At 51.1% G+C, this 25,112-nt stretch overlaps 1 protein-coding gene across 1 annotated transcript in view; it reads right to left on the bottom strand.

The window, feature by feature from the left end:
• Positions 1–454: 454 nt before the first annotated feature.
• The window catches only part of LHX4 (LIM homeobox 4), a 41,097-nt gene continuing 16,439 nt past the window's right edge, over positions 455–25,112 (bottom strand). Inside the window, exons 2-6 of the mRNA XM_084772841.1 lie at positions 23,858–24,029; positions 8,540–8,742; positions 4,119–4,273; positions 3,629–3,800; positions 455–1,367 (exon numbers count right to left, since the gene is read on the bottom strand). Coding sequence (XP_084628967.1) covers positions 973–1,367; positions 3,629–3,800; positions 4,119–4,273; positions 8,540–8,742; positions 23,858–24,029 — 1,097 coding nt within the window. The 3' untranslated portion in view covers positions 455–972. The remainder of the gene's footprint in view (positions 1,368–3,628; positions 3,801–4,118; positions 4,274–8,539; positions 8,743–23,857; positions 24,030–25,112) is intronic.

The raw sequence follows: 25,112 nt of genomic DNA, 5'->3' as shown, positions 1-25,112 counted from the left end.
TCCCCCAAGTTCACGCCACCCTGTCATGAAGCCAAGGAAATTGAGGGAGACTAGGACCCGCTAGTGTGGCTAGACAAACCATGTGTTTGGAATCCAAAAGCATCCACAAATGTTGTCACTGATTGTCATTGTGGTCTCTGCATGGCTTAGCTTTGAACACTTTGTAGCCCTCAGCCTGCCTTGGGGGAGGAAATGATACAAGCAAATTAAAAGGCACTCTGCAACAAAGGGACTCAGCGGACTGTGTGTGAAGATCCAGAGTCACTTGCAGTGGACGCCCACCTCTTGCCATCAGCGGTTCGGCAATATAGATGTGATTTTTTTTTTTTTTTGAAACCCAGACTGGGTCTGGGTCACACTTTCAGGTAGAAAAAAAGTCATATTTTCACAGCAACAGATAGAACAGGACGGGGCCTTTTTTTTTTTTTAAATATCAAACTGTGGCCATCAGTGTTTTTACTAGCCTTTAATAACTTACTTTATTTTGAAAATTAGGGTGGAATCAAGGTGGTCCAGAAACCACCTTATTATTCTCAAGGGCCATGGTGTCACTCCCTCAGGAACCCTGGTTCTGTGAGAATAGCGATTTAGGAAGCAAAGTGTGAGATGCACCAGCTGCAGCAGAGCTCCCAAAGGCCAGGTGGCCTGTCAACCATCACCCTGTGCTGTCAAAGCACTGAGCAGCCAAAGCCTCTAAGCAGGGTAGGAGGGGAGGGAGCCAACAAGCCAGCGTCTCTATAGCTCTAGGCTGTCCACCCCTGTGCTGTGCTTGAGATGAGGCTGCTCTCCTGTCACCTCCCAAAATCAGTGTCCTAGTGTGGCCTCCGCCTTCTAGGCCCGGCGGCGGAGGGCTTCCATTGAGAATAATGGAAATTCACATTGGCGTGCTTGTGATCCTTAAGAAGCAAGTCTCTTTTGATCCTTGAAGATACTCTCTCAAGCCAGGAGGACGCGGAAGGTAGGGAGGAAAGTCTAAAAAGGAGGATGGTCCATTTCATCGAGCCAAGAGGCTGGGCTAGTTGGAAAATCAGGATAGCCTACACTGCTTCCTGTGGAGAGGTCAGAGGTGGGCCCCCCGGCCATGGCTCTCAGCGTCTGGCTTACTCCCTGCCCTGCATGAGCAACGATACCCAGATTACTGTCCACTGTGTAATCCAGCCCATTGAGCAAAGGAGCATGGGATGGCAAGGACGATATGGAGGATGGAGACTGGGGGATCCCATAGGGGCTCCCATCCCTCAAGTCCTGATAAGATTGTCCTGTCCCATCCATGGAGAAGTTCCCATTCATTAACTGTCCGCCTGAAACGTCCCCCACGTTGCCATAAATCCTATTGGTGTGGCCAAGCTCTGAGAGAATTTGATCCTCTGTGGACAAAAGAACGGAGATTTATTGTCAGCGGCCGAGACTCGTGGTCGTCTCTGCTTTTCACAACCAGCAATACGATGACCAGGAAGGATGCCCATGGGCACAGTTGCCTCCCTGCCAAGCACAGGTCAGACACAGACACGGCAGCCTATTATCCAGACACCAACCCAGACCAAAGGGAGAACAAGGAATGTCTGTACCTAAGACCCAGGGTCGGCCTCATGGGCTGGAAAGTGTCTGATGAGTGTGTTGGTCTACAGTAACTCTGAGGTAGCCTGGGTACACTGAGGAATAAGCGTGCCTGAGTTTGGTAGGTCACATTGTATCACAAATGGAAACTATTGATATGGTTTCCTCTGAAACCAAGGAAAGTGCTTGGCTGGGCTGGTTGAGAAACAGGCCTGTACCATAAAGGTGGCTGGGAACCACTCTTAGGCCTGGATACAAATTCTGATCCAGCCTTTAATCCCAGCACTTGGGAGGCAGAGGCAGGTGGATCTCTGTGAGTTCAAAGCTAGCCTGGTCTACAGGTCTACAAAGTATGTCCAAGACAGCCAGGGCTACACAGAGAAAACCTCTTTGGGAAAAACCAAAATAAAAAAATAAAAAATTAAATTAAATTTAAAATCCTGATCCACCTGAAAATGGAGTTCAATAGCAAAGAACTCAGTTTCTTTCTCTATCCAATAACCTACTTACTGAGGACAAAGAATGACTTGATTAAGGCAAATGGATCTTCTGGTTTCTTGAAGAATTTCATTAAGGGGGATCTAATGGAATTTGCTGAAAGAGTCTCTCTCTCTCCACTAGGGGTGAGCTGGTTTAGCTTTAAGAATTACAAGCTTGTGTGTTACCCAGAGAGAATATGTTATACCCAGAGACCCACTGGCACCCAAGAGAAATGAGCCGCAAAACAAGGTTTGGGGCTTCTGTGTGTTCAGGTGTGGCTCTGAGCAACTCAGACGAGACTAGCCGGTTTTTCCAACCCTGCCAAGATGCCTAGGAATCTCCTTGGCCCTCCCTGGGTCCTAAGCACTGTGGTCTAAGAGTTTGGGCTCAGCAGACCCCTGGGTTGAGGGCAGAGATTTCATGGCTCTGTGCTCATGGTAAGTTGTTCCTGTGTCTCCCTTTTCCACTTCTACCTGGGCTTACACAGTGATACCTACAAAAGGCCACTTGTGACTAGGTTTCAACATTCTGTCTCTCTGATCCCCACATTCCACTCATGAGCATTAAAAAAAAAAAAAAAGGGAGCGTGTGTCATTCAAGGAGAGCAGGAAGGTAAAGACTAGACTTCTCCACCATAAAATGACTGAGACTTGGCTCTTCACCTGGTACCTGCCGTCCCTATGATAGGCTGCTACGGTAACAGCCACGCCATCCATGTATCGTCATATACACAGGTGTGCTTGGCTTTCCCCGAGCACCTTCACGGCTGCCTGTTTCCACTGATGCCCATGACAATTCTGAGATGGGTAAGGATGTGATATCCCCATGTACAGAATGAGGCTCAGGGGAAAAACAGAGGACTGTGACAGAGCTACTCTAGAAATTAGGTTTCAAATTCTCCCCACCCTGCCACCCAAAAAAGATCTTCTGTATCTGAGGGCTCAGTGACCAAGAACAGTTGTTCGTGGTTGTTTGCAAACAACCTGAGGATCCACCCATGCGGGTAATTTGCAATTTCGCTGATGCACGGATTTGAACGTAGCGCATGCTGCAAAGCGTGTGTGCACAGGACGGGATGGAGTGAGTGGTGGGGGGAGGGGGTTCAGAACCGCAGCCAGTTCCCCATCATGCACTCACATTATTGATTTCCCAGGAAAAGGCCTGTTGAGCATGTCCTCCTGCCACCAGGATTGGAGGACCGGCTTACTCTAGGGGACCGTGGGAGGAGCTCAGTGTCCCTGCAAAGGGGAGAAGTGCAGGAGGGCTGGGGCAAAGACTGGCACACAGTCATCTGTTCGCAGCTGTGGGGGGCTGGTGAGGGCACCTCTGGCAGCAGGAAAGTAGGGAGGCCTCTGAACCAGGACAAGGCTAGGCAGGGTCCCAGGGACCCCAGCCTCTGTATCTCAGCAACAGCATCCTCTTGCTCTCTAATTCTCACCCTTCTAGAAGGGCCACTAACACCCTTCCCACCCTTTCCTGAAAGTGCCCAGGAGGGGGGGGGGTCATCAGAAAGACCCCTCCTGCTGGCAAGGATCACTGTCCCCTAGGGCCTCGCCTAAGGCCTCGGCCTCACCCCTCCAGCCCTGCTCACCTCGGAAGCTCAGCTCACTGTCACTAACCCCACAGTCCTCTGCCGAGCTCTCTTTCTCCTGCTTGCTGCCTCCCCGGCTCCTCTTGACGCTCTTGTAGAACTGGCCCCAGCGGTGCCGCCCTGCATCCTTCTTCAGCCGTTTCTCCTTGGCCCTTCTGTTCTGAAACCAAACCTGCCACAAAGCACAGGGAACACAGTCGGGAGTTACTCAAAGACCCCAGACCCCCAAGCATAACACTCAGGAGGTACCAGAACGCCTGGACCCTCAAGGCAGGAGGTTGGAAATGGACCGAAGCTTTGGTATATGCCAGAACAAAGAGCAGGGTGCTCACTATCTCCACCTGAGCCTCATGCCCCGGGGGCAGCGGCCATGAACTTAGCTCCCTATGGACTCAGCGCCACCACTCACCAAATGGTGCCACTCATGTTCCCAACACAGACCTACCATAGGCCCGGATCCCCCAGGGACAAAGTAGTGCAGGGGTCTCACCTGAACCACCCTCATGTCCAGGCCTGTCTCGGAGGAGAGTTGCTCCCTCACGTGCCGGGCAGGCTTCGGGGAGTTCTTGTACGCGTTCTTTAGTGTCTCCAGCTGCTTTGCCGTGATGGTGGTCCGTGGTCGCTTAGCCCCGGTCTCCGAGTCATCTGCAGTGAAAACCACCTTAATGGAATCAGCTGAGCAGAAGCAGCTGGGCCTCCTCTGCCCACCTTCCTTCCCCGAGACAACCTCAGGGGAAGAACAGGCAGTGTCAGGGAGGAGTGCTCCTCACACAGGGACACTAACACTGGCGAGCGGGCTTTTCATAAGAGCCACCTTCCCATCTGCCCTCAGCTCCATCTTCTTCCGCCCTGGTCAGTTTAGCCAAACCAAGGCCTGTCACAAACAGAACACAGGTAATTCTCCTCATTTCCCTGTCATGGACCCTGTCAGGCTGTCAAAGGAAAGAGCCACAGTGTAGTCTGTCCTGAGCTGCCTCAGGCAGCCTGCTCCCTCACCTCTCCAGAGCCTCCTATTCCACTACCCGCCCCCATAGGCCTTGCTGCCTCTGCCAGCCTACCAGGCATCACTAAGGATGCCTGAAGGGAGCCTGTACCTCACTAGCCATCTATATATTTATAAACTGTGGATCAGACCCACCCACCTGCATCCCTGGAGTTATGATGTCAGCTTAATGCTCAAAACTCATAGGGCAAATAGAATAAAACACGTAGTGTTGTGTGAAACACGCTTAGCTTTCACAGCATCAAGGAATACTTAGTTGAAAGATAAAGTGAGTTTCATACTGTGGGTCACAGTCAAAGTGTCCACAAAGCAACAGGTAAGGACTTATAGGGCAACACATTGGTCAGCAAACGTGTTCAGTGGGTTTTGAGTAGTGGGCCTCAAGTTCTTGAGAAAGCTGGGTTGTTACATTTGGATACAGAGTGACATCCTGAGCGTTCAGGAGTTCCCCCAACACTTCACACTTGTCTCTGCCCAGCATGCTGGGGAGATGTTGTAGTGCCAGGCTTAACTATTCCTGCCAGATGTATAGAGTTCACAGCATGACAGTGATGCAAATCTAAATTATATAAACATGCAATGATGTATTTTCAAAGTACACAGATGGCCTTCATGTACAAAGTTCCAAACATGAAAGAGTAGCATAAGCCTTTAGACCCAGCTCCTCTAGGGGCTGAGGCAGGAGAATCACTTGAGCCCAAGAGTTTGAGACCAACCAGGACAACACAGGGAGAACCCCTCATAGAAAAGAAACTCTGTGTGTGTGTGTGTGTGTGTGTGTGTGTGTGTGTGTGTGTGTGTGTCAAAGGAGGGGACCCAAGTCATGAGAGTCACTTAATTTCAGAACAGGATTGCCAAGTGAATTAGAAGTCATTTCCTCACAGCCCATGTCAGTGCCCTGTCACTACTGTGGGTGGCTGGTTGGTGCAGCACCACTGCTCGTGTGCACAGGACTTTCTTCGTGCGATTATGGGAACTGTTATGCTGTTATTTTAACATTCACTGTTATTATAATTTAAAATCCTTTTTTATATCCTATAACAATGTCGTCCAAGTATTCATTAAGTAGTGGTGGTAGTGCTCACGCTGAAAAATGTACCCAAAAATCAATAACTTTGGTGCGGAAGTTAAATGTGATAAAAACACTATGAGGAAGGCCAAGCAAGACCATGACACCCTAGGCTGTTAATTTAGGAGAGAGCATTCAGCCAGGTACTGGAGATAATGCTGTGAAAATAAAAAGTAGCATTAAGGGGAAATACACTTCAGTTATGGATTGGTGTGACTGCAGAATACACCCCCGCTACACACACTTATAACATTAATTCCCATGGAAAATTAGCCTTAACATATGTTCATTTTGAATTATGCAATGTCTCCTAAAACTTGTCCCTGGCATAAAATGCAGCATTGTTATACTGAAAATGCAAATATCAAAGGAGATGAGGTGAATGAACAAAATCATTCCTGCTCAGGTGCACATGGCTGACACTGGACCCTTTGTTTAGCTCACGGGAGGGAATAAGGAACCTGGAAGGTTTAGAGAGAAGAAGGAATGAAAACTAAAAACAGCCACGTGTATTACAGCAGACTAACATCCCACATCAAGGATCCCTGCAGGGGACAAGGCCAGGAACACCTGGGCAACAAGCACAAGAACCTTCAGCTGCCGTTAACCCTTTAGCACCCTTCTCTGCTAGGGCCTTTCTCTTATTCAGTAGTCCCTTTTAGAAGCCTCGTCCTGGTTAGCCTCAGGAAGCAGCCCAGTGTGGCAAGGCTGAGACACAACTTGCCCCAGTTACACAACTTGCCCCAGAAGCTCCAAATCTCTAAGTGCCCACCTGGCCTTGGATGCCAAGACCTGTGCTTTCCACTGCCTACAAGAAGGCTGCAGTAGGACAAACTCCTTCCATAAGATGGCAAGCCCTGCCATGTCATTCTTGCCTCCCCTGTGACACTACTGCCAGTTTCCCTCCTTTCTGGAACCATCTATAGCACCAGGAGATTGTGGGTTGAGAAGCCACAAGGTCAACATGAGGTCTTTGACAGTAAGACCCAGCACAGTTCTTGCAAATGTCATCAGAGTCCTCAATTGTCTTGGTGTCCCTGAGTCCTTCTGTGTTGACACCCTTCTGTGGCATCCTGGAGGACTCTAAAGCAACAGCATGGTGTGTTAAAGGACTAGAGCAATGGTTCTCAACCTGTGGGTCACAACCACTTTAAAATGAACTAGTCATTTTGCCTAAAACCATCAGAAAACACAGATATTTACATTATGAGTCATAACAGTAGCAAAATTACAGCGAGGAAAATAATGTTATGGCTGGAGGTCACCTCAATGAGGAAGTGTAGCAAAGGGTCACCACATCAGGAAGCATGAGGCCCTCTGCTCTCAGTGGATGAGTCAGCAAGGCACAGGTGTGCATGGGAGCTGCAGAGGTCTCTCTGGGCCCTGGGGGCAAGCCAACCAATGTCCTCTGTCTACCAGACAAAGTCAGAACTAGGAATCCCCAAGAGAGAGGAGGCTCCTGTCTCATTTTGCCACGAGCCAGAGACTAGGTTGGCCCAGCTGACTCACCACAGGGCCCTGAAGGATTGCCTCAGCCTACTCCCCACCACAGAAATCTAATTTCTCCTTGTATTAATCAGATCCAGACCCAGGAGAGAGCTAGAAAGAAATAAATGAAGTTGTTTGTTTGTTTAGTTGTTTGTATGGTTGGTTGGTTGGTTAGTTGATTGGTTGGTTGGTTAGTTGTTTGTATGTTTGGTTGGTTGGTTTGTTGTTTGTATGGTTGGTTGGTTGGTTGGTTAGTTGTTTGGATGGCTGGTTGGTTGGTTAGTTGTTTGGTTGGTTGGTTGGTTGTTGGTTGGTTGGTTGGTTGGTTTGGTTGGTTGGTATTTCCATCAAGCCCAGACCAATCTACAGAGCTGCCTTCACAGAATACCTGAGTTGACAGAAATGCTAGTCAAGAGCAAAAGGACCAGGACATTCTAGGAACTGGGGCTTAAGAATCCTAGGTTGGGTTTTAAATTCTGAAGTCAGATACAGGACATGATACCCTCCTGGCAGAGCTCTAACAGAAGCCAAGAGTGGGGGCTGCTTCAGGAAAGTGAGAGGCAGGACTGGCCTTCCTCTGGGGAGTATGGGGAATGCTCTCTGAAGTTGTGACAAGGAGATCCAGCGGGAGAGCTTCTCAAGCTGTCCATCTGAGGCTAGGTTCCCAGGGGTGGCTGGGAATCCTTGAGGGACGACCTCATCCTGTACCGAGCTGTGAGTTTCCACTGCGGTGTGTGCTGTGGCCTTGGGGTGAGGCAAATGCCCTCATACTGTTGGGTCTCCCTAAACGTGGCTCCTCCCAGTCACTGCTCTGACTCACTGACTGACTGACAGACTGACACACTTGCTCCAGCTTCAGGGTTTCAGGCACTCAAGAGTCAGTACCCCTGAGCCCACAGCCTGAGAGACAGGAGACAACTGAAAACAGGCCAACCCTAAAAATCCTGTGGCTCTTGCTGATTGCATCCTATAAGGCATGAGATGATTAGGAAAATGTGTACCTCAAATGCCACCCCACCCTCCTACCTCTGTCAGCCGAGCTCCCAGCCACCCCTCAGCTCACCAGCCATGCTCCAGGCAAGGAGACCACCGAGTTCACTACCTTATAAGGGCCTCAGCAATTCTCAATAACTACAGCTTTATTAATGCTTCACAAAGCCAGCAAGGTCTGAGGGGTTGGGGAGTGCTCAGAACTAAATCTCACTGTGGAACTCTGGTTACTATGATGGGATGAGGCCAAGCCTGGGCAGTGCCCAGAGGGCTGGACAGGAGAGACTCAGAAAGACAGGGACCTCGGTGCAGGTGCATAGCACACAGCCCGCAAAGCTCTGGAGGAGCGCGCGCTGCTTACCGTTCTGCTTGGCAGTCTCGTAATCTTCCTTGCACACTAGCCGCCCGTCCTCCATCAGGTAGAACTCGTCGCCTGTGGCCAGCTGCCGGTTGCAGATGATGCAAGCGAAGCAGTGCAGATGGTAGACAAAGTCCTGGGCCTTGCGGACCACCTGGGTCGGGGGGATGCCCTGCTGGCAGGCTGTGCATTTTGTGCCAAAGCGCCTGTCAGGACAGCAGTAAAAAAAAAAAAAAAAAAGAGTGAAAATCAGCCCTCTCCCGCCCACCACTCCCGGGTCCACACCGAAGGATCCAGGACTCTGGGCCTCCTGCTGGCTTCTCTGCTTTGTGTCCCAGGTGCTATTACAGCAAGTGATGGGGTTGGGTCAGAGCTAGAGTCCTCAGTTGCCCTCCCAAGGCTGACATCCCAGGGGCCCAAGGGGACAGACACCTTCAATGCATGGAGGCAGTGAGGGGGTTCTAAGTGCCCCCCGGAACAGGAAGTCACCCTTCACCTTCTGCTTTCCGCATCTTTGTGGTGCTTCCTAACAGAATAGCCCGGTAGAGAACCGTGTATGCTGTTGGCTGCTCAGTCTCCTGTACACAGCAAGGTTTCCCATGGGAGGAGCCCCGTGTGGCTGGCTAGGGGACAGCACATGCCTGTGTCCCCACTGGCACTCTGGAGGAAACACATTGTCAGCAGAGTGAGCATTCCCCCCCCCCAAATACACACACACACACACACAGACAGGCACACAGACACAGACACTCACATGCACACAGACGCGCTCGCGCACACACACACACACAAAGAAAAGCACAACACTCTCCATGCATGTCACAGTCCCAGGCTGGCCCAGGAAGCCACACCATCAAACCCTTACTACATTCTCCAGTAAGGAATCTGCAGATCTCATTTAGGGAAAGCCTGCTTCCAGCCTCCCTCTGGTCTACCCCTCTCTGGCCTGGCAGACAACAGGATGCCATCCATTGCCACCCTTTCCTGGGGCTAGCAAGGGAAAAGAAATAGACACAGTGGAAGCAGCATCTGAGAAGATCCTCAGAGCCCATCTCTCCGCCCCAGAAATGAACAGACACCCACAGAGCCATGGCACTGGCCACAGGAACAAGAGAGAGATACTAGAGACGAGGCAGGGAAGGGGGCGCTTGGCCGCAGGTAATTCTTCTCCGGTCTGGAGGGAAAGAAGGAGGGAGGCAGGAGGGGTGGGAAGCTGGGGCAGAGTTTAAAACAGCAATCAACCTAATTATTCATGACACTTCACACAGCAGAACTTTATCTTCTTCAGGATGAGAGACTTTGCCTAATGGATCTGGGGAAGGTTTGATTTTAATGGTCCTTTTAACTAATGCTTATAGGCAGCCTGATTTCCCCTGAAAGGACAGTACATATTTCATCCACATTAATACCAAATAAATTAATTATGGTCATGGCTATCATGATGAATCCCAGATTAATGCAGAATGATGGGTCTCTTATGCAGCAACGATACCTGCTGAGGGGGCTGCACGGGCCTGCAACAGGCATGGACAGCTGTGGCTTCCACAGCCCCACCCACCCACCCAGGGGCATGCCCTCCTGGAGAGCAGTGGGGGTCTCCATGTCAGGAGGAGTTCCCCAACAGCTAAGGTGTGGTAGGGAGGCTGCCTCTCTGAGGCCATACAAGAAAAGGGCTGGGTGTGAGGGGCTGAGATGTGCCTCTAAGGAAAGCTAGCCTCTCAGAGCAAGAGCGTGAAGCCTTACGAGCTCTCCAAATGGGTCTGAATCCTGCCTCGGAGGGACCTGGGCTTTTGTCAGATTCTCATGGGGATGTAGAACACGGAAGAACAATTTCTATTCGCTGACTAACATAACTGGAAGATGTTCATAGTGGGCGAGACATGAGTGTGGCAAGCACAGCCCCAGGTCTGCACCAGCCTCAACTGCCTAGAATGTGGATGATGCCCCAGCTTCCTCCACAGGCAGTGGAGGTGCAGCTGCTCCAGGGTTAAGCAGAAAGGCAGGTGTCCTGTGTGTGCATGCTCCCATGTGTCGTTGTGTGCATGGGAGTGGGACAGGGACCCAGACAGGAGGGAAGACCGTATCCGTGTCACTCGAAAATGTTCCCACCAGCTCCACGCTTTCCCAGCCACCCCCTTGCCCATGAACAATGTCTCCGCTGTGCTCACTACAAACCCTGCCGAGAAGCTCCAGAAGGAATGCGTCCACACCTGCTGCTGAAAATGCTGGGGCGGCAGCCTCCCCTACGGAAGAGCTCCCTAATGCCCACCCTCCCCAGGAGGAGAGGACTGAGGGGGCACAAACCCTGCTGCAGCCTCTCCCACAAGAAAGCCACTTCTCCTGGCCTCGAAAAAGCTGATGGGCTTCCAGTAGCCAGAAACTCAAGTGACACCAGAGCGATGGAGACGTGAAAGACAACGGGGGGGGGGGGGGGGGAATAAATTTAATCTCACATCTCGACAGTGATTCATGCTCAAGGGTACAAGTGCACAGGGAAAATGAAAAATAAATGGACTTGCCCACCAGCGTTTTTCAGCCATTGGAGCAATTTTTCTGATTGTGGGATTTATACCAGTGGGGGAGGAGGAGCTGCCCCTCGCTACCTTTCTCCTGAACCATAGCCAACAGGATCCTTGCCAGGGGCACTTTGTGCACTTCCTTGGCCCTAGAGTTCCCCCTGGCCTGTCCCAGCCCCAAGGAGCACTCAGTCACAGCCAGCGGTCCTAGAATAAGTGGGGTGGGGCAGGTCGTTGGTGACAAACAGAACGGTCTCTAGTGTCCAATATCAGACCAGGCATAGTTACATATGAAGAAGCTGTGGTAGGTGACACAGTTGTCATGTGACCAGCAATAGTGCCACACACTGCCATTTGAAAAATTCCTGGGCCTAAAACAAACTAAAACTCTTGAGTGCGGCTGCTACACAGAGAGCCAGTAGTCTCAGCAATAGTCTGGCCAGTTTTGAAGGATCCTGGGGTGAGGTGGAGAAATGGCCACACGCTAGGGAACACGGCTTCTGGAGGATTTCCCAAGCAGCACCGCACTGAGTGCTGTCACCAAGGGTCTACTGTGTGTAGGCAGTGCCCACTCCACAGATCCTGCACCGTGGCCGCACTCTCTATAAGACCACCCCTGCAGGCTGGGCCTGGCTAAGCCTCATGGGGCAGCAGCTAGATTTCATCCAAAATAAGCACAGAAATGCATGGAAGGGGCTAGGGACTATGGCTTGGCGTGAGAGAGCGTGCATAGCATTCCCAGTGAGGCACTGGGCTTAAACAGCGCCACAGAGAGACATGGATGCAAGCAAGGACTTGTCGATGGCCTACCTCCCATCAGCCCCTTTTCTTGTCCTCACCCAGCATGCAGTAGGGAAGTGACAAGATCTGCAGAATGAATGAATGAATGAATGAATGAGTGAGTGAGAGAGAGAGTGAGAGAGTGAGAGAGTGAGTGAATGAACTCCTGAAAGGTGACCTGAGTAACCACGGAAGGGCCATTCCCAAGACCAGAACAACAGCTCCCATCAAAAGCTTTTCTATTGCGGACACGACATGGAGTCCCATGTTGAAGTTTACTAAAACATGAAGCTCCTTCCACTGTCATTGTCATCACAGTCACCTCACAGATGTCTCCAGAGGGTCCAACCTGAAAAGTGGGCATCGCGATATCTTGTAGCAGAGGAGAAACTGAGGCAGAGAGGTGACGTACTGCTCCAGTTCCCACCAACAGCAAAGAGAGAATGAAGATTTGAACCCAACACTTTTTTTTTTTGGTATTTCGAGACAGGGTCTCTCTGTGTAGCCTTGGCTGTCCTGGACTCACTTTGTAGACCAGGCTGGCCTCGAACTCACAGTGATCCACCTGCCTCTGCCTCTCAAGTGCTGGGATTAAAGGCATGCGCCACCACACCCTGGCGAACCCAACACTTCTAAAACCGCACAGACATCAAAGGCACCGAGCACAGACTGTGGTGCCTGGGGTACCTGGGGTGGGTTAATCTTGCTTCTCTACTTGATTGAGAGCAACGCCTAGGAGTCCAGCTCGCTCTGGCTGTGTCTGTGAGGGTGTTTCCACAGAGGACTAACAAAGTCGGGGAAGAGCTCCCCTAATGTAGGTGGCACCATCCCGTAGGTTAGGGTCCCAGATGGAATAAAAGGAGAAAGGGCCAGCATGCAGGTGATCGCTCCATCTCTCTGCTCCACTCCCTGGCCAATACAAGGCAAGCGGCTCCTCCATGCCTTCTCCGCCGCAGTGAGCGGAACCCGCAGACATGGTGAGACAAAGCAGATCTCTCTTCTCTCTGGTATGCATCACAGTGACAGGAAGCAAGCACAGTACCCCTGACCAAAACCAAGCTTGAAAACAGGACCTCACGTCCCTCACATGTCCCCAGCAGCACCTGAGCAAAAGATTCCCACAAGGCAAGGGCCTGTGGTGGTGGCCCTCACCCCAAAGTGTGTGCACCCATCACACAGCTAGGAGCTAAGACAGTGCCAAAGACACCAGAGCCATCTCTCCAGGCTACCTCTGACCCCAGGAAGGGCCAGGCCTTCTGTCCTTGTCCCACCCTCTGCTCCTGTCTCTCTTGACCCCTCTGATCTTGATGGGCAGAAACACATTCATAGTGTCTGGATCCTATGGAAAGACAACAGTGGGCGGGCCCTGCAGGCACAGAACTTCTAGAACTAGGGTCACAAAAATCCTATCTTACAGACTCCCCACACATGGATGGGTGTAGGTGCTGTCACATGACCAGAGTCACGCAGTTGTTTTGGGGGGTCACTGAGACACCAGCGAGTGCCCGCATTCACCAAGCTCCTACTGTGTATCCCTCGTGGCAGATCTTGTGACTGCAAGAGCCACCTCACTGTCACCCCAGCACTCCCTACTCAGTCCTTGGTGACTACAGCCCACAGCGCAGCATCGTGCCTGCCAGCACTTCTAGTGACTTCATTACACGGCCCTCAGGACCTGCCCACTCTGGTAGTTGGTCATAGCCTTCCGCGGCTGCTCACTCTTATCATCCACCCAAGACCTTGTCCCCAGCCATCCCACTGTGAGATGACAGCCCCCTGTCCACCAAGCATTCTTTCCAGACTTGCCCTCTAGCGCTGACTCCAGGACACTACCCCTCCCTGTCCCTGCCACTCACACCCCAGCGCTGAGGCCTCAGTTTCCTCTCTGTCCAACAAAGACACCACATCCATCTGACTAATCCTTCCCTCACATCCCTGGCTTTCCTGGCTTCTCTCTACCCTCACCACCCCCACCCTAACAAGCACAGGTGCCTGAACAGAGTTGAGGAAAAGCACACAGCCTCACTGCTTAGCCTTCCTCTAAGTAATAGAGGACCCCAAGAGGACCCCAGAAATTAAAATAGGCCCAGTTCCCAATTTTCCAAGAGTAGCCCTAGACAAAAATCTAGCATGTGTTCCCCCCAAAACCACTCTCCCATCCACCATGATAGCAGGAGACTTCCCCAGCCCTGGCTTCCTACAGCTGGCCTGAGCTACTACTGTTTCACCACCCTCCCCTTAGACACAGGGTGCCTGGTTTAGATTCCCCAAAGAGCTGTCCCCTCTGCCTTCCACAGCATCCTACCTGTTTTCTTGATCCTTCCCATGACACTATTTCTGATACTTGACCCCACGTTGCTCATCTAATACTCATTTCCCTACTTCCCCTTAGAGCAAACACCATGCCCCGCCTCACCTTCTACACAGCTCTGCACTTGCTTTAACAAACTCCTCCGAAGACGTCTGGAATCCATGACTCTAGTGCCCCACCCCCACCCCGGGCCAGGAGTCTCTTGAACCCAGCCGCTCAGTGTGTGGCCCAGACACTTGGTCATGGGTGGCCTCGAATTGCTAACTCTGGAGGTCAGCTCTCATGCCCTCCCCCTTCCATCCTATCCCTAGAGATGTGTCCCCTTTGCCAGAGCACGGCCTGGGTTCCGAGAACATATAAGTGGTCCACTCCTAGAGCATTCACATAAGGGCCTATTACAGATGAGAGGTGGGTAAGCTGCCACCTTCTCAGAGCTGAGAGCCAGGGTGATGGGGTTGGGTTCTAGAGCCCTTCTTCATGCTCAGCCACTGGGAGGCAGGCAGTGGGCACCAGGCCAGGCCCTAGTTCAACCTCCTGTGTGCGGGAGCTGCCACCCCGTGATGCGCCATCCCAAGGAAACAAAATACTGCCTAACTTGATTTTATGCTTTAATTGCTTGGCTGTGATTTACTGCTGGCTGTATATTTTTTTCTCGGCTGACACTTCCCCACATGTATTTCTTTTCTCTATCACCACACTTGACAGGTGAGTTGCTGATATTTACTGTTACTGTATGTACCAATATTTCCAACATATATCACTACCCACTCTAAGGCCACAGCCATGTCATGGGCATATAAAGCTCTATCCGGGCACAGCCAGCCTGCTCCACACATAAAAGGGGGTCACATCCAGAGTACACGCCAGCCTTTGGGATGGGGACATAGCCCCTGCTAACAGCACGCAATCACAGTCACATTCCCATGGTGCCAGGATTGCCCCACAGCGATCTCATTTTTCAATGTCTGTATATAATGTATGTGTTGTATATGTGTGTGCATATTTGCCGGGGGTGGTCATAGAGATGCTGCAGCATGTGGGGGGGTCAGAGGGCAGTCTTGAGTGTTATTCCTTGCTTTCCACCTTATGTGAGGTAGGGACTCTATTTTTGTGGCTGTGAATGCCAGGCTAGCTGGACAGCAATGGTCAACCTCCCATCTTACCACAGGTGCACCAGGATTATAGTATGTGCTGCTGCAGCTGGCTTTACAGGGGTCTTAAGGATTTGAACTCAGGTCCTCATGCTTGCACACCACACACTTTACCCACTAAGCAATCTCCTTAGCCCATGATCTGCCTTGTATTTAGATTATTGTTGTTGTTGTTGTTGTTGTTGTTGTTGTTGTTACTGTTGTTATTATTTGGCCTTTCTAAGACAGGGTCTCACTACATATCCCTGGCTTGGCTGGAACACAATATGTAAACCCAGGCTGGCCTTGAACTCACAGAGAACCACCTGCCTCTGCCTCCCAGGTGCTGGAATTAAGGGTGTGTGCTACATACCTGACAATTTTGGGGGCTATTAGTGTAATGTTTTAATTTTCTATAAAGAATATGCAAATTGTTATTCTGAGATGAATATTACCTGAGAAGGACTAGTAACCTAATCCAACCCCCTCAACATAGAAGGAAGCCGGAGCACAGAGACAGGTAGTGATTGCCCAAGACCACACAGCTCAGCTGGCGAGAAAGAGTTTCGAGTGTCTGAGCGCTAACCTCCCTTGTCAACTTGACGGGATTTAGAATCACCATGTAAGTGGACTTCTCGGCATCCCCGTGAGGGTGGTTTTGAAAGATTTAATTGAGCAGGGAGGCACCTCCCTGAAACATGGGCCATGCCCTTCCATCAGCTGCAGTTCAGCATTTGGGGAGGCAGAAGCAGGCAGATTGCTGTGAGTTCGAGGCCAGCCTGGTCTACAGAGCAAGTCTAGGACAGCCAAGGCTACACAGAGAAACCCTGTCTCAAGAGACCGAAGAAAGAAAGAAGGAGGAGGTGAACTGAGCATCGTGCTCTACCACTGTGAGTGCACTGCCATGATGGACTCTTAAAGAAAGAAAGCCTTTCTTCCTCAAGTTGCTCTTACCAGGTATTTTACCACAGCAGTGAGAAAACTAAGGAATACAGAGGCCACATGCCCCCTCTTTCCCTGCTAGACTCAACAATGCTTCCTGAGAAGTAATGGGCACAGAGGACCGGCACACCCGAAGCTTTCAGAAGGTTAGCCCTTCCCCTGGCCCCTGCTCCTGGACCATAGATCCCTTCCTGCCAAGCCCTTCTCTGGCCACCTCACTCCCATCACCTCAGGAAACTTCCAAGCTCAGCATTCCTGGTCCCAGAGTCTGGCTCCCCTTCATCTTCTGCTGTATGTCTGGCCAAGGTCACAGCAGTGTTCTCAGAGCCAGTGTCTGGCCTGTGGGGTGCTGCCCAACACCCCCTCAGGTCCCCCCACAGTTTTGTAATGCACCAAGCATGTAATATGCACCAAGAAATGCCATTTGAAGGACCTCATTAAAGCATTCAACAGCCCTTGTAGGTAGTCGTTTTTGTTGTTGTTGTTGTTGTTGTTATTCCTGTTTCATCAATGACAAGTGACTTGGGACATTCAGCTGTTTGGGCCACAGTCACCTTCATCCTCACTCATCTTCCCCAGGCCCCATGCATCTGGGCACAGATAGTCTTACACTCTAAACCTGTCTGCTGCAGCTGAAGATTGCTTGCTGATCTCTGAGTCCCAAACTACAGGGCTTTGGCAGACAGTGGAAAGGGGACTTGGAAACAGTGTGATCCAGCCCCTCAGGCTTTTGTTTGTTTGTTTGTTTGTTTGTTTGGCGTGTTTTGTTTTGTTTTGTTTTTCTCTGCTCACTGCTAACACTGTCCACAGAATCCAACCCTCTTTTGTTTTTCCCTCTCAAAGTGGGATTCTAGGGACATAGAAAGTTGTCCGGGGAACAGAGTCACAAATCAGACACTGATTCTAATAACCCAGGCGTGACCTTGGCTAGAGACTCAGCAGGCACCTGACTGTGGGAGCAGGAATGCCAAGCTTGGAAACTCCAGGAGGTGGTGAGAGTTAGCTGATCAGAGAGGGACCTGGCAGGAGGGAAAGGCTGAAGGAGGCGCAAGGGAGACCCTGGCTGTCTGAAAGCATCCGTAGTGCAGAAGTGTGTATCGGGAACCTGTGGGACAGGGCAGCAGAAATGGCAAGGCTTTGAGTAGACCGCTGTGGCTTGCCATCCAAATGGACAGGGACGAGAGTGAAGGAGAGAATAAAAAGGCTTGCCTGCACCGCGCCTGGCCTTAATGCTGCACACAGCTGCCACTCCCATGTCACCCAGATCCACTGTGCTTAGGGACCTCATTTCCTCAGCCCAGTGCCATCTGCACCCCATGCTGATTTGCAACTGTTTAGTTCCAAAGAGTCCCCCATGGCAGGAGATCCTGAGATGTGATCTCCACAGATGTCGGGAGGCTTGGGCTCCGGACGGTAGACACAGGGCACAGCTGGCTCTGGACGGTAGGCACAGGGCACAGCTGAACTCAAGGGCTCTGGGGTGGTTGGACAGAGAATCCTGGGCTCATCACCACCTGATATATGGCTGCTGGTCCCCAGGGAGACCTGCTGGGCTAAGTAATTGCTTCTGTCTTGATTACTGGCTGTCACAAATGACTGTGGCTTGGTCCCTCCAGTGTGTTCAAGTCTTACAAATATCCATGCACACAGGCACTATCGGGACCATCTGATCGTTACCTTAAAAGGTGTAATTTGTTTAGCAAGGGAATTAGACTATAAACTATTCAGAAATTATGGAAAGCCACATGTCAGAGACCCTCCTGCCTTCAGGTTCCTCAGTACGCTCTCTCTCTCTCTCTCTCTCTCTCTCTCTCTCTCTGTGTGTGTGTGTGTGTGTGTGTGTGTGTGTGTGTGCCTTTGTATGTGCCTGTGTATGTCTGTATCTGTATCTGTGTCTGTCTGTGTATGTCTGTGTCCATGTGTGTCTCTGTGTGTCTGTCTGTGTCTGCGTGTCCATCTGTTTGTCTGTATCCCAGCAGGTGCATAATTTTCAGAAATACAAAGTGACTGAGCAAAAAAAAAAAAAGTCTGGCTCCAGACTGCATCCACGGCCATTGGCCAGCCCCAATGGTATCAGCCCAGAGCGACAGGCTGCTATCCTGCTCCTCCATCAAAATCGGACAGTTGTTCCAATGACCTAACCTACCACTGCCACAACCTCTCCCCAGAGCACTGTCTGGCCACAGGCTTTGTACAGCCTCAGCACTCTAGCCTCTAACCATAAAGGAAGCCTTTTCTCTTTTTTTCCTACCACTGCATGGGCACACCATCACTGCCCTGATGAGGTGAGCTCGTAAATGGTAACTAACTGGCACTTGTTCCATCTTACTCAACCCACTTTAGAGATGGCAACGAGATGCTTAATGAAGCCACATGTCTCAAGTTCACACTGACCATGCATTAAAGCCCAATTCCTTACCCCTTTTATGAAGTCCACTCAAAAAGAGGTCAATCTTGTTTATTAAAGTTGAGGCCATGTTCTATGGGCTTTTGCCTTCAAATCAGATAAAGAATAGAGAGGTTCCCGGTCCCTGAGGGACCAGGTCGAGGACCCCAGCAAAGACCTGTGCCCAGCCAGCAGAACCCCCCTGTGACAGTCAGACGGCCAGCATGCTGCAACACAGAGGCCTGGACTGCAGGAATAAATCACACAGCCCCAAGGACGCTGCCTACCTGCCCTTGGCTGACAGCCACCTGGAGATTGACTGGCTGGGGGAGGGGCCGGCAAGGCAGAGGGAATGCTCACCCTCAGAGCTCCCTGAAGCTGTGTCCTTCATCTCTCCAGAGACCCCTTGGTTACCTAGCAGGGTGAAGGCCTTGGGATCAAGGAGATGCCCCTCAAAAGCACTACCTTTCCTATAGGAGGCCCCAAGGCCCACAGCACCCCCAGAAAGCCTGAGGGTATCTCCCACAGCCCCTGACAGGCAGGTGTGATTACAAACTCCTGGCGACACAGGGCAACTGAAGCTCTCTACATCCTGGAATGGCCTCCCTTTACCCCAATGCTGTTTGAACCTCGCTGACCTCCACTCCACAGCCATGCTTGCATCAGAAACATCATGGTTTCTCTCCCAGACCACATCAATCAACAAGACCAGTTTCTCTGTGACTTAGCCGCTGACACAGCGCTGACACCCTCCACACTAGCCATGCTGCCCTACCTGGATATGAGCCACTCTAGGCAGTTACAAGTCATCCCTAAAAGATGCTCTTAAAGCAGGAAGACGGAAAATAGGAGAGATGGGAGCAGCCCCAGCCCTGAAGGAGGAGTCTCTAACAGCCATGCCCTCCACATCAGGACCAGGCTAATGCCGTGTGGATCTTGTGGATGTGGTTACCCACTACCTGCTTCCCACTCTAGAGGTCAGCGTGCACTCTTGAGAGGTAGAGAAAGGCTAGGTACTTGCTTCTTTGCTGACAAGCAACAAGTAAAAGATGGGGCAGATGCCACCAAGCTCCATCTCTGTTCAGCAAACTGCTTCTACAACTCCACTTTGCAAAATGATCCTATGCATATCAGAATTCTTACTTCTCCTAAAGAAAGCAACAAGTCCCAGAGATCCCAAGGAATCTGTCTAACGGCACCAGCGCAGGAACGCAACTCCCAGAGCAGAAACCCACCCTGGGTGCACTGTGCTTTAGTTAGGGACCCTCGGGGCTCCCCATAACCTTGATGGTAATCAAAGAGTGGGCTCAGAAGTCCTGTTCCCAAACCCCTACTGTTCTCAGGCCCTGGCCCTATTACAAAAAGACCCACTGGAGTCTGGGAAAGACCGGCCTAACAAACGCAGTGCAGCAGGCTTTGAAAAGCCTTCCGTCGCCGCCGCTGCCGCATAGAGGCCGGCTCTCTTAGTTCCCGACAGCACTTCAGTAAATCGCAGGCCCATTTCGATGTATTAGTTAAGGATTTCTCCCCCTTGGACTTGAAGATTTTTATCTCTTTTGGAGAAGAGAAGCTAACGACCCAGAATACAAAAACAACAAGAGAAAACCCAACCCGGGTTATTGAGCAAGTCAAAAGTCAAAAACAAAAAAAACAAAAACAAACAAAACAAACAAAAAGCCCCATAAGAAAAGTGCTCCACAGGACGGGCTCTCAGTAGTAATTCGTCCTTTGGGTACGCAACATCGCCCCCTGCTGCCTGTGGCCAGTATTGCTATATCTCCTTGGTGGAAGGATGCCCCCAGCCCTGGTGGAGGGCTCTCTCATTTCGGACTCTGCGGCTGAGATAAGACACACTTCACTTTTCACATCACATTCTTGACTTGCAAACTGCACACAGAACAAAAGTGAAGAACGACCCTTCGGCAGTGCAAAACAATAATTACCCTGCCCGACGTTGTGGGCAAACATTATTCCAGGGATGTAAAACTAGTGCCAGTCCGCAGAGCAGGTAAGGACTGTGCAGCAGCTGCCAGAAGAGACCACGCTTTTCTTCCTCTGTTTCTCCAAAGAGCACGGAGAACGCACAGCATTCTCTCTCTCCCTGGCTCTAAACCCACAGCAAAGAGCACACTGAGGCCTGCCGGGCAAGTGGGCAAGAGCGTGGTACCTGTCGCTCCTTCTGCAGGGTTCCCAAGGGCATGACTTCTCCTGCAGCCAGGTGCGATGAAAGGGAGTGTTCCCGTCACCCGCCCCAAGTTTCGTTTGGCTGGCAGCAGTTACTTGCAGGGAAACAGGTACCAGGTGGCATTTAGTGAACTACAGTAAGGGGCAGGCTGTACCTAAGCCCCCAAAAGGAAGCAGAGCTTAAAGTACCCGCGGGTGGGAAGTAAAGCTCTGACGGGACAGCCTGCTTCCCCTGCCCCTACCCCAGCCTTACCTAAGATGGGACCCGCAGCATCACTTCATGCCCAAGAAGCCCCAGCCCCCAGAGGATGGGGTAAGGCTCATAAATCAGGTCTCCTCCCTGGACACTTGGAAGGTGCCAGTCTTCCCTCTGGTTAATGGCCAGTTCCCTCTGCGCAGTTCCCTCTGCGCAGCTCCGCCTCACCGAGCTAAAGGCCTGCTTCAGCACTGGACCTGTGGCCAGCTCCCTCCCCACCCCGGGGGACCCAGCTCAGCAGAAAAAGGAATAATCAAGGCTGCATTTCCCAAGACACTGGTCGCCAATCCTTGTAAACCCATTATGGAGTTTACTACTAGTTCCTCGAACCCAGCAAAAGTCTATGGGCAAGGGCTGAGTGTGGATGCGGAGGACTAACACAGGTCCCCAGCCAACAAGGGACAGAAGACAGGCTCAAGGGGAGCAAGCCTGCCTGAGTCAGCTTAGATCTCCCACTATCAGGAGTTGTTCTCTGAGCTTCCGTGGAAGGGCGGTTACCCTCCTTCCTGGAGAATGCAGCCTGAAGTGTGTGCCGAGGTGGAGGGGGGGGGGGAGGCAGGGGAAGGAAGCCCAGGTCAGAAGCCTCCAACAGTGCTACCTACCAGGCAGTTCTGTGGGTAAGTGGCCCTGGGGAAAGCAAGGAGCTCAGATCAGGCTGTGAGGCAAGGGAGCTGGTCTGGAGAGGCTTGTGGACTTTAGGAAGCAAGTGGGGACCAATCAGGAGTTACTGCTACAAAGCCAGGAAAGGGGACAAGTGAAAGGCATGGTGTGGTGAGGCCATGGAGGCAGGGCTGCTGGGGTAATGGCCTGGGTAAAAAAACAACAACAACCTATAGTGACCCCTCTCCTGCTTTCATTCTAGGCCTCTCCTGGATCTGGGGAGACCCTCTTTCCTTGTCATTTCTTCTACCAGATCCTTGCTTCCCACACCCTTTTCCAGGCTATAAGCAGCTAGACTCGTCAAAACTAGTCAGGGACCTGAGGCTGTATTGAGGGGCTCATGAGGAGCTTCTGAGGAAAAACCCTGAGTCCACGACCCTAACAACCTCTGCCTCTACCACACTGGCTAGCCTGGCCTGCCAGGTTAGCCCAGGCAGAACCCCTGTGGACGCTGATGTCTGATCCACGGGCACCTCAGTACCTGTCCCCACCCTCTGTCTCTAGGCGTCTGAGAAGGTAATTTGGACTTTGCGTTTTTTTCCTCTGGAGCTCTCTGAGGCTTTCCAAAAAATGCAAGGACAAAGTGGAGGAGGTACCATCATCACAGAAGAAGCCAGGCCTTCCCCAGCTGTCCCTGGCTTACAAACACACACACACACACACACACACACACACACACACACACACACACCATGTGTGCACTGAAACACACAATACCAACAGAATAGGCCCATGAGGGCTGCCACACTGCTTGGCCCAGGCACCATTGAGGCAGCAAGACAGAGATAAACTTTGTCACCCACTGAGGAACAGTGTGGGTGAAAGAGTAGAAATGGGGAGGGAGGGGAACCAGAGGCGGAGAAAACCAAAGGACATTGGGAAGAAAGAAACACAGTAACTACCACCACCTCCCCCCAAAAGGAAGGGACAGGGCCAGCAACCATCCACAAAAGGAATGTGAGAAGTCGCAGAATTTCTCGCCATTTCTCCTCTTTGTCTCCAGAACACAGGTGATCAAGAAGCAGGCTCTTCCCTCCCCCCCCCCCCCCCACTGCTTGGGTGAGCCTCCCAGGCAGCCTTGCTTTATGCTCATGAAGCTCCCCAGGCTGCTGTGAGTGAGCACCAGGCTCTGTTAGTCCCCACCCCCACCCCCTCAGTCCCGCCCCCACCCCCTGGGCTTAGTTTTCCATTGGCTGACAATTTACGTTGACTTATGCATGAGCCTCAGGTATTGGATCCTAGGAAGGAGCTAAGTGATGCAGAAGATAAATCCCAGAAGACTCTCCCTGACCCAAAGCCCCAGCAGGATTTCCCTGATGAACTCAATCCCAGAATGCAAAGCCCAGGACAGCCCTTAGAGCCAATGTCAAGTGGTATTTCCTCCCAAAAACTTTACATATATTGCCCTATTTAAAGCCAGTGTGAGAGGGCTGGAGAGATGGTTTGGTGGTTAAGACTAATGGCTGCTCTTCCAAAGGACCCAGGGTTCAATTCCCAGCACCCACATGGCAGCTCACAACTGTCTGTAACTCATGTTCTACTAGATCCAACACCCTCACACAGATATACATGCAGTACAAAACACCAATGTACATTAAAATAATAATAATAATAAAGCCAGTGTGAGATGACAGCTCTATTTGTAGCCCCATTTTACAGATAAACAAACGGAAGCACACCAAAATTAAATAACTGACTGAAAGAACACAACCAATAAGTAGTTTCAAGCCCAGGCAGGGCTGGATTCTTAACCATCCTGTTTCCATTCCGGATAACGAAACCTGTGGATCCTGGCTGGGATCCCTCGGAAGCAACCCTCCCTCACCGCGGAGACCTGAAAGCAGCCAAGGAAACGGCCTTGAATGCTCTTTTAGGTATAGGGCACAAATTAACAGCACCTGCTGAGAGTCTCCTCTCTCTGGCAAACTCTGAGCCCCAACTCACTAAGACAGAAAGCTCAGTTCCTCATATGGTGAAGCCTGGCCCCACTTGGAAGAGCCCTGGTGAGGCCAGATGCTCACTCCCAGGTAGCAGTAGGGTTCAGGGGGGACTTCAACAAAGGACATCACCAGGATTCATTCAATTCCTCAGGGGCTGAAGACCCTGCAATTTCTCTGTCCTCCCTGCTGCCCTAGGAAAGGTGGGCTGTGACTCACTTGAAGAAATCCTCCTTGCAGTAGACGCTCCCGGCCCTGGAGAAGCACCTGTCGGCCAGCTGCACCTGGCAGTCTGCACACTTGAGGCAGCAGCTGTGCCAGTGTCTATCCAGGACCTTCAGGATGAATTTATCCAGGATGTGCTGGTTGCAACCAGCACACTGGGGGATCTCTATGGAGAGAAGAGAGAGAGACAGAGTGAGCCTTCCACAGCCAAACCAGGCCCTGAAATGGATGCCTCACAGGACCCAACCCATAGGCTGCCACATTTTTCACTATTGGGTAGAAGCTGTACTATAAACATCAGCCCAAAGTGAACTGGGTCTAGGCATGGACCAAGGCCATCTGGCCTGAAATGCAAATACTACCAGGAGTGGGGTTAAGCCAATGTCCAGCACCTGAGGGTACTTAACAGAATCTCAGTTTCTTCATAAGCTGAAAAAGATGCCATGATTGGTCTGAGTGGGATGCCCATGGTGATTTTTTTTTCCTGTGCTTCACACAGCAAAGTTATATATTGGTTTTCCAGACCCCTTTCCTGAGTTCTGAAGTGCCAGGGATAGAATCCAGAGCCTCACACCTGCTAGGCAAGTGCTCTATCATTGAGCCGTACCCCAAAACTCTCAGCTTATGCTTTGAGTTGCTCAAAGTCCACCCATCAGAGCTACTGAAGGAAACTTTAAATCAGAACTGTGTTAAACGGATGACAGCTGAGGGACAGGCTTGCGTCATCCTGGTGTCAGTTTTAGTAGAGACACTGAGGAGCTGCGGTTGAAGCATCCTGAACAATTATTACACAGGCAATGGCATCCTAGGGGATGGGGATTATCCCTGGAAGCTCAGCATGGAGCTGGCTCCTCCATCCTGAAAGTCACTCAGCACCTGGTAATGGACCACTGTCCACTACAATAATGAGAGTAGGTTCAGTGTCCTATCCTTTTCCTTGGTGACTTCCTGCTCTGGTTTTCTGAAAGCCCCATCAAGGGATTGCTTGAGGTTCGATATTATCTTGGACCACGATTTCAAAATCTGTAAAAAAAAATAATCAGGCTTCCACGGCTGGAAGAACAAGTTGTGCTAGTGTCTCTAGCTATTTTTCCCTATACCGCCCCCCCAACACACACACAAATACACACACAACACACATACACACGTGTATACACACATGCACAAAGAAAGAGTATGTGTCAGAGGGAGAGAAGAGGGAAGGTAGTAGACAGTAAAACTTAAAGCATAAAGAGCCAAGCATTGTCCT

Source organism: Acomys minous (assembly GCF_964271855.1).
Source record: "Acomys minous genome assembly, chromosome: 1".
Taxonomy (NCBI): Eukaryota; Metazoa; Chordata; class Mammalia; order Rodentia; family Muridae; genus Acomys; species Acomys minous.
Note: the sequence above shows the minus strand (reverse complement) of the source record. Positions and strands in the feature narration are given on the sequence as shown.